The sequence below is a fragment of the Paramisgurnus dabryanus genome, chromosome 12 (assembly GCF_030506205.2).
Source record: "Paramisgurnus dabryanus chromosome 12, PD_genome_1.1, whole genome shotgun sequence".
Classification (NCBI taxonomy): Eukaryota; Metazoa; Chordata; class Actinopteri; order Cypriniformes; family Cobitidae; genus Paramisgurnus; species Paramisgurnus dabryanus.
This window is the reverse complement of record NC_133348.1, coordinates 31,879,394-31,894,336: the sequence shown is the minus strand read 5'-3', so window position 1 is coordinate 31,894,336 and position 14,943 is coordinate 31,879,394. Positions and strand designations below refer to the sequence as shown.

Here is a 14,943-nt window from a genome sequence, read left to right as displayed (position 1 = left end):
TGTCCCACCCCTCCTCCAGTGGGATTGGACTGCAGAGTGAAAAGTGACATTGACGAGCTGAGCGTTTCATCCAAACCTGAAAATTTTTCATCTCTGGGCACTCAGCGTGAAAAAAACCAAATTGTCACAAATTGATCAAAAATCAGAGCTGTGTTAGGTGATGGTCCTCAGAGAAGCGCAGCTGCTTATGACACACTGGATTTATTTCAGATGCTAGTCCAAGACGCGCGCATTAAGTCCATGTGCGTGTGCAAGAAGGAATCCTCTCTCTACAAGCTCTCTCGCGTAAATTGAAGCCACAAACCACCATGTGAGGAAAAGCATGCAATGTGCATGTTAATGTGAAACTATAATAATAATAATAAATACTAATGGCATAGCATTTTTTGTCTTTCAAAAAAAAGTAAAAATCGAGAATTGAATCGAATCGCGACCTTAGAATCGAAAATGTAATCAAATCAAGGATTTGGAGAATCGTGACACCCCTACCGGGAATCATATGGATTTTTTTCAGAAAACTTCTTGCATAAAATAGATTCAAGCACTCAATGACCTGTATCTATGTGTGTATATTTTCAAAAACTTCCCAGGGCCTTGAATTTTTTCTCCCAGATTCACAAACTTTCAAGGATTTCAAGGACCCGTGGGAACCCTGCAACTGAAATACAGGACAAAAGGTGGGCATACCACAGCATTTGTCAAAATGATAGCTAATCTCCTACTTTATAACTCTTATGCCTACAACATATGATAGGTTTATTAATAGTTTGGTCATTTACAGCTTTACTTTTAACACGGCCCTTAACTGAATCATTATCTTTAATATCTGTGTAAAACAAAACACTTGTGACTCCTTCACTAAGGGTTAAAAACGTCATCCCATCATCTACCATACTTGTGACAAACTAAAAAAATGTATTCTGTAAGATATAGTTTGCAGGACATTTCAGATAAAGGTGAAACAGCTAAATAACTCACTATATAAAAATAAAAAATGATTAATCGCCGCCTTTAATTGATCTTTTTAATAATTATTTATTTATTGTACATTTTATTAATTCTAGCATTTACTAATTTTTTTTTTTTTGAATAAAAGTTGAAATTGTGAACATTACTTAATGCACCATAAACTAACATCAATTACTGTATTGACATAAACAATAATTAATAAATGCTTATATATGTAATGAGTATCTATTGTGATGAGTACTGATTGATGCCTGCAGGTGGCAGTAATGTAATATAAGATGACGTGCATTCCCTAGAGGGAGAGTTGTAATGGAGACATGCATTGTGTGCTGGACTAAATAAAGACGCCAGTACCAGATATTCTGATTATCTTTATTTGTTGTCACTGAAACAATACAATATACTCTCTATTTTTCATTGTTTGTTCATGTTATATAATGCATTTACTAATGTGAACAAATATAACTTTGTTACAAAGTGTCAGTTCCAGGGTCTGTTCTGTTCACACAACAGCTTACAGTCACAGCTCTAATGCAGTATGAATATTAACCCTGAACGAGTAACTCGAGTCAAACTAGTCATTTTGGACAGGATCCCTGTAACTATAATGACAGTTGTAAATTGAATGTCGGTAGCTTTATCAACAATTTATTATTTTAGAAAAGAAGCAGCGTTGAGCGGTATTTTATGTGCAACGCATTGTGCTCAGCTCGCTGAAGATAAACAGTCAGTGATGAAATAAGGATAATAAACAATAATGTATATATCATAGTAAAGGTATAAACGTGATTTAGTCAAGGGGGCGAGAGATTAATTGTTTGATTAACAAGATGGAAGCAAAATTATGGAAGGTATTTTTGGACTTTTTTAAAATTAATTAATTAAATTATAAAATAATTAATTAAATTATAAAATAAAAAAGAAAATCGCAAAATATGTCCCAAATTTGAAAATGAAATGAAAAATAAAAATTAAAACATTATATTAAATTATTTCATTTTCATTTTTAAAGTGATGAAGCATCATTCCGGCCAAATTGAAAAATTAAATTAAATTGATGATTTGACATTTCATTTATAATACAATCTTGAGTCAAGACTGACAATATTAAAATAAAAAGGCAAGCTTGAAAAGGAATCTGTAAATACATTTTTAAAAGGCTTTTTATTCATGACCAAGCAATAATAGGGACAAAATTAAAATGTAAAGTTCAGTTTTAATTTTATGTTCTGTTTTTAATTTCGTTTGAATTTTTGTGTTCATTTTTATTTTCAACTTGTATGCAAATTCAATGTTAATCAGTGGGTGGGGCTTACTTGCTTAAAAAGGGGATTGGCTGAAGCAGTGTTGCCAACTCAGTGACTGTGTTGCTTGCCAACTTAGCAACCTTATTGCTACATCTAGCGACTTTTAGACCCATTTACAGTAGCAGTTTTAACATAAAGTGGCATGGCATCTTACGTACAGAAGCCACTGGCACGTGCCACTCCGTTTAGTGGCTCGTCGAGTGGCACTTCCGATGTCCAGTGGCTCATACCACTCCGTTTAGTCTGCTCAAAACATTTACTTAAGAGTTCGACAGATTGTTATATGATTTTATTTGGAAAAACAAACCTCATTTTTTAAAGAAAAGCAATCCTCAGGATCAGGGAGGTTTGAATGTCGTGGATTTCACAACTTTGTATTGCACTTTTAAAATAAATTGGCTGAAAAGATTTATTAAAAATAATTGTTGTTTATGGAATATCTTTCCGAACTATTTATTTGATCAACTTGGGGGTATTAATTTTTTTCTTAGATGTAGTTTTGATGTAAACAAAATACCTCTTAAATTATCTAATTTTCACAGGCAAGTTCTTTTGACATGGTGTTTAATCTTTAAACATAACTTTTCTCCTCACTCTTTTTTTATTTGGAATAATAAATATATTTACACATCAGAGAAAATCTTAGTTTTTTAGACAGTGGTTTGATTCTAATATATTATTAGTTGCTCAACTGTTAGATGATAATAGTCAAATTCTGAGTATCAATGATCTGTGTCATACATTTTATTGCCTTATTTCTGTTAAAGAATACTATATGATTGTCAATTCTATATCCGTACTGGTTACTCCGTACACACACTGGAGGTGGGGCAATGTGGCATCTCTAGTACCCGGGTAATCTCACCCTGACACAGGGAGAACATGCAAACCCCACAGAGAAAGACCCCCTGACCTACTGTAGCAGAGACCTTCTTGCTGTGCTTCCCACTGAGCCACTGTGCACAGCATCTGTCTTCAGAGCAGCACAGTGACATCTTACAATATTTCCTCTTGTGCTGAAAGTCCTCTCAGAAGGGCTGCTTGAGGCAGGAATACACAAGTACTTTTTTTACTAATCTGAGGAAATGTATTTATTGTGTTTTGCAGTTAAACCAAGGATCAAGTGTATAACTTAGGCCTATAACTCCACACCACAGACAAAATAAAAAACAATCCAGCCCCGGACGCCAGAAAATATAAGTTTACTTGTTTAACAGGCTTCTGTCAGTTAAGAGGTTGATCAATCATTGCTAGAGAACACCACGAGCAGAGGACATGAGACGAAGGTTTAGATGATAAAATAGAACAGAGTTTAATTGATGGACAGCTTCATTGGCATTTGTCTCAATGTTCAAACCTCGTTCAACCCATGTCCCACCAGCATGAATTCAACATTCACTGTTACACCAAAATGCTTAATAGCAACATCCCACAAACCTTGAGCTTCCATAAACATTCTCTTTATCTATCTCTGTTTACAGAGAGACAGGACAGCTCATGAAACTTCACAAATGTGAGACTGAACAACAAAGAAATCAATAAGACACATGAAACATATATTTATATAAATATATTTAATGAATAAATAATATAATAATTAATAAACAATATAAATGAGTAAACAATAATGTAATGATAAAAATAATAATAATGAAATTGATAATGATAAAATAATATAGAATAATCAAATAAACAATTATATAGATAACAAATGATTAAAAATAAACTAAAAAACACAATAATAAAACATTCTGCACGTGAGGATCTAAGGTAGGATCCTTCAGCTGACACTGCTTTAGCTGAAACACAAAACACAGAATATTTAAAGTTTATATCAAACTTAAATATGAGTAAGGATTTAAACATTGAGAGGTTATTTACCTCCTCACATAGAAAAACATATAGCCGTGTTTTTCTATGGTGTGGGATGCTCTTGGCCAGCTGATGGATTTTACAGTTGAATCGTCACACTTAATCCAGCCAGCTCCAGAAGGGTCACGAATGTTGCTGATGTAGTGACCTATAAGACAAGATGACCTCATTTAATAAAATCAACTTTAAAAGGTAGATGAAGAAATGAAGAACAAAATAATTTTGTGTCCAAGTATTCTTACCACACTGCAAACTTGACCCCAAATGAGAGACAACACCAGTGAGCTTATAGGCTGCGTTGCCCATTGCAGTCTGCCACTATTAGAGAAACAGAGATCTCATAATACAATGCAGACATGTTTTAAGAAATGCTGCTAAAATAATAATTGAAGAGCTCATATGCAAAACCGTCTGTAAGTTAGCATTTTTTTATCAGAGTTTTATTGGATTCGGCCAACAAACCAGCATTTCTGAAGTGCCTGAGGCCGGGATAAAGCAGAAAGTATTAGATGAACGTATAATACATGCGGTAAAAAGGTAATGTCATTATCTAATTTTGACGGAGGTAACGTTTAGCGGCTTTTGCATCTGAGCTCCTCAATTCAATCCCTAATATTTCTTTCATGTAACTCCTCTTATGTCTATTTCTATCTGCACCTGATGCTGGTCAGTGTCTCTCCCTAGATTTGCTATGCTGATTTTTACCTGCTGGTTGTCCTCAAGTTGCTGGCTGGAAAAATCTGAAACCTGCTTACTGCTGTCTGACCCTACGTTAAAAAGGCACACTTCAAGTTTTAAAAAGGATTTAAATATTCCTTTGGAGTAATCATTTACAATCACTGCACTTCTGTTGTTTCAAGCAAGAGTTATGAGATACCAGACATGAAGACATTCGTTTAACATCACCATTTTTGTTTTATAAAACTCTCTAGACTTCTAGTAATATAAAGCATGTAAGATTTGTCTGTTTACTCGCTGTCTATAAAAATACTCTTTAGTATCTTCTGTAAGAGTTTAATAAACTGTACCTGTGAAGCCGGACAGACTGAGCTCCTCAGGAACAGCCAGACACCCCTTGATTTTTTCGAGGGTGTACATGTCAAACCTTGTAACAAGAAGAACCAAAACCCTGTAGAGAAATGAAAACGAACAGAAGTTGTGAATGATCTTATTTTGTATCGAGTAATAACTGATGAACTCTGATGGACAGGGTGTCGTACTTTGGTAGGGTCTGAACTTGCACAGTTTCCAAGGCTTGATCACCTCCACACTCACTACAGCGGCATTCAAATGAAGATGCCTGGAAAAATAATATCAATCAAATCACTGGCTATCAATAACATTATAATACTTCATTATTTCAGAAGTGACCCTTACTGCAAAGTAGTGCTGGAGGCTCTCCATTAATGATCCTTGAGGACCAATAGCCAAAGACAGGCAGTTTAATTCCTCCAGAGAGTGCTTTTGATTCCCACAGCTAACACACAAACAACAGAAGGAAATAAAAGTTTTTAATGTTAGATACACAAAAAGTATATTTCATGGAAAGTATTTAAATGAATGTGAGCAGGTGAGTTCGCGTGATGTCATTACGTCTTGCATGTGCGCAGCCGGATGATCTTAAAATCCATGTGCGCTGCAGGGTTACGGAAATCATGTATGGAATCCCGGCACATCTGTGCCTCCTCATTTAGTTGTTCCAAGCAGGTCATAAGGAATTCATGAGCATCCTTACACAAGAAAAGAGAAAAGTGAGCTTAAAATAACAAAAACTTATTTAAATATATTTTACAGATATATTGACATGACTGAGGCTCCCCTACCTGCTCATTATCGCCACTAAAATGTGAATTCCTTCTGGCAATGCAACGTTTGATGGTTGCCAGAAGCCGAGCTTTCTGGTCGGTGCTCATCTTCTTCATTCTGGTGTCATGCAGGTCATATAAAGCCCTGGAGTGAAATAAATATATTTAATTTGTATGAAACTAGCATCTTACCATCAGTTTACATGAGGAAAGGTTTTGATATAATGTTAAAGTGGTTTTATTAGTAATGGACTTTACTTGAACATTTCTGATCCAGGCTCGTTCTTCCAGTGTTTCTGCTGGGAGATGATGTCCTGCATGATCGGCGACATATTGAGGAGGCACTGGAGGGTGGAGTTCAGGAAACATGTGTTCCCGATGTTCGGAAAACTGTCAGAGAACCAAAGAGTGCTCAGTTATAGGACAGCTTTGATACCCACAGTCAAACACATCTGATAATGATGAAGGTACTCACCCCATGTCCTTAATCTTCACTTGCTGCCCTTTGGCATCTTTTTGATGATCATCCTGATCATTAACTCTTTGCTGTTTTGGACGCTCAATACTGCACTGAATCAACTGCAGTATTTCATGCTGAGTCAGCTCATATGAGCAGAGGTCCGAATAGAATTGTTCAAGTGCAAGCCTAAGACGACCACATAAATGTGTTACAACTCTAACCATGTTTAACGTTTGATTTCAATGAGTACATTTATTTACTTACCAGTCCATAGCAGATAGCATCTGCATGCCGACATTCTCTGTGAAGAAATCATAATACATTTTTATTCAACATTATGTCACGCATTACACAATGAGTACATGCTACAGACATGTAGTCGTCTAAACATTTATAATTTCTCTTACCTCTGAGAATAGCTTTATCCTGCTCTGCAGTCATCGTATCATCACTGCTATCAGAGGAAGTGTTGACTGCAAACATGGCCGAACCTCCAACAGTGGCTGGCCTTGGTGTAGAGGGGGCAGTAGACAGTTGTGCGTCGTCACCACAAGGGAAAATACAACCCAAGATCTTTTTCAAAGTACGGCGGAGCTTTCCTTTCTTCTTCTTCTTCTTGTCTTTTCTCTCTTTGCGTTCTCCATCATGATTATCTTCCATTGTCGTACTCTTCATTCACCAGAGGAAGAAGCATAATTAAAAAAAGAAAAACAAGATATTAAACATTGTATTTACTTTCAAAAAGACAATACAGTAACAAAAACATGTCGTAATGTTTTATGTTGTCGCTAAAAGAACTCCTGAAACTATCACATATTGTACTGTAACAGGTCTATAGCACAACCTTTGACATAACAGGTAAGGTGTATTATTAAGATAAGGTGATATGTGGTTTGATTGAAAAGTGTCATTGTCATCAATTGTTACTGAACATGGATCTATATGTTAGGTTACGTTTGGCTGTTTGATGAAGAGCAGTTTTACCTTTCTGCCACTGGATTTGCGATTCTCCCCATAAACACCATAGTCAACTTCTCCTTTCTCCTTTTCCTCTTTATTTAAATATTTAGATTCCCCTGAAAAACAATCAATACAAAATGAACATAAGCCTTTTTTATTCCACATGAACTCCAACAGCAGTGCTGATTATAATATAACAGAGAGAATTAAAATGAATTTAATGAATGTGCAGATAATGGAGGGTTGTTCAGTACATCCAATGCTAATCAGCTACTAGCAGAATAAACAAGATGAAAGTTTGGGATCAAGTTCAAGAGTGAAACAGCAGGACAACCATAAAAAAACCCAAATATTTCTATAAAATGAAAATCAGGACAAGATGATGGGAAAAGCTCATTGTGTTATAACAAGAGTCCATCAGAATAACACATAACAGACTGAATACAGGAAGAAGATATTAGATAAACATCTGCCGTATAAATACACTTATTACAGTAACTGGGCACAAGTTTAAAACAGTTAGGAGAGGAACAGCTGACAAGAGAGAAAAATAAAGCTGACAATAAAAAGCCGGATAGAGTGAACAAGAACATAATAACAGTAAACTCACTTGAAGGGTAGGCACATTGATCACCACTTGACTGCAGGTCGGATGGATCTGGCTGACTATAAGACTGATCGTGTGGAGCACTTGGCTTCGGGTCGAAGGGACCATTTACAGGATCAGCCTCTTCTTGAAGAACTAATTTCTCCAAGGAAACTGAGCCAGTCTGGCAATAGACTGGCCCTTCATGGCCTGCTGGCTCAAGTCCGATGGGACTGTGTTGCCAATGATCTAAACAGGCACGTGGCATCAGGTCGAATGGACCTGTCCGCCTATCGGTCTGATCTCGTTGGGCACGTGGCACCGGGTCGAAAGGACCCATTTTAGGATCAGCCAGTTTTTGAAGAACTGTATTCTCCAAAGAAAATGAACCAGGCTGGCAATAGACTGGCTCTTCATGGCCCGCTGGCTCAAGTCCGATGGGACTGTATTGCCAATTATCTTTACGGGCACGTGGCTTCAGGTCGAATGCACCTGTTTGCCTAAAAGTCTGATCACGTTGAGCACGCGGCTCCGGGTCGAACGGACCAATTTTGGGATCAGCTTCTTCCTGAAGAAGTGTTTTCTCCAGGGTAAAAGAACCATGCAGGCACCTTGCTGGTTCTTGAAAACCCGTTGGCTTGAGTCCAGATGGACCTTTCTGCAGATCAACTTGATCTTCACGGGTTCTTGCCTGCAGGCCGGATAGGCCTGGCTGAGGATCAGCTGGATCCAGTTGAAACTCATTTCGGCGAATACCAAAAGCACGCTTTATAGCTTGCAATTTGTTCTGGAAGAAAGCACGGATGCCCTTTTTCTTCCGTTGGTTTGTTTGATTTTCTAAAAGACAGAAACAGAAAAGACAAATTACAGATGTTACCACATTATTAATATATCTCCTATCAGTCAAATAAATGAACCAGCTAGATATAAAAAAAATTTGGGTGCAACTTAAGTGAATTTAGGTGTAAATAAGGCTGGATGTAACCGTTTCACAATGACCATTCACAAACATTGGACATTAAGGATGTCACGATTTCAATTTGAAATCAGAATTAAGTCACAACCTCGAACTTCAAATAAAAAAATAACAGCAGCACAAAAGTAATTCCATATTTTGGAGGCAAAACTGTGAATTTGCATTCCTGAGATTTTTGTTACAATCTCGACTTTCAAATGTGTTAAAGCTACCTGAGCTGTTATACATATGTTTGTAAATTATATTTTTACTATCACTTTAAAGTGGCAAACATTTCTCAAAAAAGGCTTCAAATGTCACTACAACTCAAGTACAACTTAAGTACATATTTAAAATGACTGAAGTACATACTTTAAATCACCTAAATGTACTCTATAGTTCATGCAAATATAAACATTTTCCAGTTATTTACTCCCCCAGATATGATTTATATTTGAGGTGTCATTATAATGTTGTGACTGACCTGATTCTCTCTTCTCCTCATCCTCATCCGCCCCTTGAGGGGCGATGCTCTCTTGACTAGCAGCAGGTGTAGAGATGTTCAACCTCCGCTGAACATCACGTGCACCGCTGCTGGTCACGAGCCCATGAGCTGTCGTAGACAGGATGGTATTCTGTCTTACAACTGGACACAACAGAGATGAACAACACATTATAAACTTATGTAAAATCTTACACATTACACTGTATAGTTCTTGTGTTACTTTGACAAACATTATAAAACTTATTGTAGAAATATTTTATGTGTTTTCGTTGCATTGTGTTATTCCATACTTTTAATGAGTTCATTCATATTGTAAAATGTGGAAAAATATATAGAATGAGTGTTTCAAAACTGATATACTATGTATATTTGAGGTGTCATTATAATGGGGACACTGACTGACCTTCTGGGCTCCACTCCTCATCATCATCATCCTCATCCACCCATTGAAGGGTGTTGCTCTCTTGACTGGCTGCAGGTGTAGAGATGTTCAAGCTACGCTGAGAATCGCGTACACCGCTGCCAGTCACAAGCCCACGAGCTGGAGAAGACAGGATGGTATTCTGTCTTACAGCTAGACACAGCAGAGAAGAACAACACATTATAAAATAAGATATAACACATTATATTGTATAATTATTGTGGTATTTTGACAAACATATTATATAAATTATATTTGTTTTATATGCGTTTTAGTTGCACTGTGTTATTCCATAGTTTTGATCAGTTTATTCATATTGTAAAATGTGGAAAAATATATAGAATAAGTGTTTCAAAACTTATATATTACAAATGTAAATATTTTACTGACCTTCTGGGCTCCACTCCTCATCATCAACCTCTCCTGGAATGGTCAACCTTACGTGACCGGCTGCAGGTGTAGCGATGTTTGACCTCCGGCGAACATCGTGTACACCGCTGCGGGTCACGAACTCAGCTGAGTTAGACAAAATGGTATTTTGTCTAACAGCTGGACAGACCGGACATAAAAAACACATTATAAACTTAATTCAAATCTGCACAGTAACAGTTAACGTGTTTCTTAACAGAAATTGTAAAGAACATTTAATTCTATAAAATGACACTTCTGCTATTTGGCCGCTTGGCCATATTAGCGGTGGCAAGACTAGCCTGCAAACAAATGCGAGTAACTGAGGGAGTTAGTTATTTCTGATCTGTGTGGAGTTCCGGTATGTTACCGCAGTAAAGTAGGTTTTAGGTACATTTTTCCCTGGCTTTGTTATGATAATGTTATAGTTTTACACATACGACAATACCACAATTACACTAAATGTTATTCAGTTTAATTTTTGTTTTTATTCATGTTTGTAAACGAACATTCAATATTTCATTATAAAGGTCCTATGCATAATTATGCAACTTACACCAGAAGCTGTTTTACATGGCAGGTGGCTTAGAGATCGTCTGCCAACTTCACAAAGTTAATGAAATCTTAAGATACAAATGCATTAAACCTTTTTACAGGCGGTTGTAGGCTCACAAAGCGATATTTTGATCATTACATGTGATACTTAAAAACGACATTATAAAATACAATACTATACTATACATTTATACAAACTATATTATAAAAACACATTCCAAATGTTTACTTAAATGAATTCTGAAAACTAAAGACTTAACATCCCTAAACCCTGATTGTGCATACATTTTTTGAGGTAGTCATCAATTACATCATCATATGAAATCTGCCCAGGAATTACAGGGTTAATTATTATGATAGCTGGGCCACTGAGAGCCTGTAGATGTGCATTACATGCAGTCTCACACAATTCTAATAAATTAAATTATGATTTTTGGTTGAATAATAACCTATTTTTTTAATTGAGTGTTGCATTGCTTCCCACATTTTAAATATTATTATCTGTGTATTTAATAAAAGGTTTTTGTAACTTGATCCATCTCATGACTGTCAATATTATATGCCCAGCCCTTTGTGAAGTGATTTAAATTAAATGTGGTGTCCTTTTGAGTCCTGGGTCTCATAGGGCCCCCAGGTGGCGTAGTCGGCTACCTTAATAATTAATACAATTTCGGCCTGTATTTAAGCCGTTAAGAGGACGAATATTAGTGTCTCCGTCTTTACATATAGCAATACAATTATATCATAGGCCTACATTATTTACAACATAAGGATTATTTGAGGATTTATTTGAGGTATCTTCTTTCAACTTCCTCTCAATGCCTCATCATGTTTCTCTTCAGGAATCCATTACTAGATTAGCTAACCACAGTAAGACAGACAAATTATAATAACTATAATAAATAACTAATTAATTAATTTAATTTTAACAAATCAAAATAACTTCTACAAATCATATAAAGTAGCCTACGTGTTTTATATAAATTATAATAAACATAAAGACATTAAGAAATAATGATTAATAACAATTTATTAACTTTATTAATTAACATTACATTCGTGAAACAAAATAAGGTTGAGTTTCTTACCTTATAAAGTTACTGATATTACAGTGTTTTAACAGTGTAAGATATTTAGCTCGTCTTGATTTAATTATTTTATCCCGCCGAATGGAAGAAAATCTGAATGAAAGACCTTAGGCTTACGGCAGATCACGTTGGCCAAAACACGAAAATAACCGCGTTTTCAAAAGATATTGCAAACAAACAAAGACATTTGCATCCGGACGGGATTACATACATAGAAGACCTCTGAGTTTGGCGAAAAACATTAGGTAAATTGCTCTGGAATTTTTACAGAGGTTGCAGAGAAAAACACAGACATGGCCGATTCGGACGGGATTAAAAACACTGTGGACCTATGTTTTCTCAGAGGTCCCCCTGTAAAACTAATCCGGTCCAAAATTACAAAGGTTTAAATGGCATCTTTATTTCAAACGACCCGAACGACATTACAAATATTTAAACCCTGTTGCTGAAGGAGACGGAGCTGAGCTCCGGCAGGGTGTGTTGTGGACCCGAGGAGGCGGAGGTGCGCTCCGGCCCAATTTAACCAGTGCCAACACATATATTGAGATGTAGCGAACACTAATGGATTATTTATGTTCACCAGTGGTGGACGAATTACACAAATCGTGTACTTGAGTAAAAGTAAAGATACCCAGGGTAAAATATTACTCAAGTAAAAGTAGAAGTACTTGCTTAAAATTTTTACTTGAGTAAAAGTACAAAAGTATCTGCCTCAAAATGTACTTAAGTACAAAAGTACTGTGATTTATTATGGCCGTATCATTTTTGTCACAAAACTCAAATTATGTGAAATAACTCTCTTGGCTAACCAATCAATTAATAAAAGGACATTAATAAATCAGACACTGATGTCTATTAAAATTATCATAAGCCTAAAACCTTAAAAACAAAAAATTTCCTTTAGCATCAAATGAAATAACAGGATTTGAGAGCAGTAAGTCTCATTTCAAGATTTATTTGTAAAATAATTTATCAGTATAAGTGTAATAAAAACTTGACTTAAGCACAGGTTCACAATAGTTTTCAAAACATTAAATACATAACGTTATCTAGAAATCAGTCTCCCTTTCTTTGACAAATAAAACAAGCCTTACAGAATATAATTTCAGAAACGTTTTGTGTGCTTTAGCATGTCATATGTATATTGTTATACATAATTAAATGTATTTATATATTTTGGAAGCAAAACTTTTGAAAATATTAATAACAATCTCAGTTAATAGGGAGCACTCCAATCCACCTGCCTGTTTAAGCATCATACACTGCATGGCTAGTCAAAATGTAATTTATATTTTACAACAGTGTTGATAGTGATTCATTGTCATTTCAAAATAACAGAGCACTGAGCTTCAAATACAATGAACTTAAGTGAAACAGCTAACTATACGGCTAAAAATAGCTTCAGCCTGCATAGCTTAAAATTCATTCATAACGTCGTATATATTTTAGCAACACAATTAACAGTTTTCTGGAAGCTACTGTTAAGATTGCTCATTTAAAAATATAACCAGAATAAAAATGGCTTACCTCTACGCGTTTCCTTAGATTTGAAAGAGTATTCTTTTCAAACGAAATAGCGCAGTTTCAAGGCAGGCAGAGAAGACACAAAGGACTCGTTCTTTTATTCAAGGACTTTAAAAAACTCGCGTAAATAAGGCCATTGTTGTTGTGACGGGTCAGTAATCTCCTCCGTTGTTTTTGAATGCAGTTTCATTCTCCAAACGATGCATTGGCTGGCTGCTGCACTCGAGTGACTCGCGTAGCTTACGTGATACAGCGCGGCAACCAAAACAAGTTTAAAACGAAGCGCATGCTGTACCCTGATTGGTGGTTTGACGCATCACGTGTGCATCTTAGTTTTTTTTTGTGCAGCTTTAGTTTGCCCAGTTACGTTTTTTATCCACTGATAAATAAAAAGTAACGACCGATTTTTTAAAATGTAGTGGAGTAAAAAGTAAGATATTTGACTTTAAAATGTAGTAAAGTAAAAGTAAAAGTCTCCTAAAATAAAAGTACTTGAGTAAAGTACAGATACGCGAAAAAACTACTTAAGTACAGTAACGAATTACATTTACTTCGTTACTGTCCACCACTGATGTTCACATTATAGTATTTATGCGCTTACTTTGGTTGTCTGTGTCATAAATAAAGTTTGATCAGTTAAATGTTTGATGAAAACAGCGCATCTCTCTGATCTAACGGTAGCCGGTTTTCACCGCTTTTTACCAGTCACAAAAATTTCAATATTTGCTAATCGTGTCTTGACTGACCTGTTGGGACCTCTTCATCAGGAATTTCCCCGGGAAGGGTAAAGATTACTCGCGCAGTAGCAGGTGCAGAGATGTTTGACTTTCGCCGAGCATCCCGTGCACCGCGTCCTGTCTCGAGCTTCTCTTTTGATGTAGACATGATCTTATTCGTCTACCTCGAGTTTATTTCACGACTGTCTGGAGTGATGTAGACTTGTCGTTGTAAATAAACTTGAGTTTAAATCGTTTTGTAAGAACGAGTTGTAGCGACTGTAAAGTCTGTAAGAGCTGTCAGAGATTAACCTTCACTTGGTCAGAGAATCACTGAACTGAGGGAAATCTCCCAGAACGCGGCTTTATATACGTTCTATTATGACGTCATACACTCTATTCGCTAACAATGGGACTCCGCTACAGACTCATTAGTTGTCACGGTTACGCTTCTGGTCAGAACCGGTCTCTGCCTGTTTAAAGGTCTTGCGGTTAAACTTATAACAAATGTGTTGGTTTCCTAAAGACGAGAGGAGAAGACAATCATGGATTGCAAATTTATTAATTTAATTAAATATAAGACACACAATTTGGATTATTTAGATATGTCACACATAAATATAAATTACACACACTCTGTAACTATGTATTATACATTGCTAAGTACTGTTCAAAAGATTGAAAACACGATACAAAAATATTTCTTATGCTTTTAAAAATCTTTTACTCTGAAGGTTTATGTTTAAATGTTTGAAATTACGTTTGTGGTCAAAAATATAGTGCTAACATATAAATGTATTTCAATAAATTTT

The 14,943-nt window shown here is 35.9% G+C and overlaps 1 protein-coding gene across 1 annotated transcript; it reads right to left on the bottom strand.

Moving 5' to 3' along the window:
- Positions 1 to 3,972: 3,972 nt before the first annotated feature.
- LOC135750108 (uncharacterized) lies at positions 3,973 to 14,300 on the bottom strand. Its single transcript, XM_065268876.1, has 18 exons — positions 14,162 to 14,300; positions 10,231 to 10,389; positions 9,823 to 9,993; positions 9,399 to 9,560; positions 7,984 to 8,796; positions 7,398 to 7,489; positions 6,821 to 7,082; positions 6,678 to 6,714; positions 6,429 to 6,599; positions 6,212 to 6,343; positions 5,972 to 6,098; positions 5,742 to 5,878; positions 5,526 to 5,625; positions 5,369 to 5,448; positions 5,177 to 5,277; positions 4,391 to 4,466; positions 4,158 to 4,296; positions 3,973 to 4,075 (listed from the first exon to the last, which is right to left on the bottom strand). The coding sequence occupies exons 1-16, from the start codon at positions 14,298 to 14,300 to the stop codon at positions 4,435 to 4,437; spliced, it is 2,715 nt and encodes a 904-aa protein (XP_065124948.1). The 3' UTR covers positions 3,973 to 4,075; positions 4,158 to 4,296; positions 4,391 to 4,434.
- Between the last annotated feature and the right edge of the window lie 643 nt (positions 14,301 to 14,943).

Bases quoted from the DNA above. Each gene is read 5' to 3' on its own strand.
- LOC135750108 (XM_065268876.1), bottom strand. From the start codon at position 14,300: ATGTCTACATCAAAAGAGAAGCTCGAGACAGGACGCGGTGCACGGGAT. The intron at 6,600-6,677 runs GTAAGTAAATAA...TGGTCGTCTTAG, and splicing joins ATGCTATCTGCTATGGACTG to GCTTGCACTTGAACAATTCT. The intron at 6,099-6,211 runs GTAAAGTCCATT...ATTTCACTCCAG, and splicing joins CCTGGATCAGAAATGTTCAA to GGCTTTATATGACCTGCATG.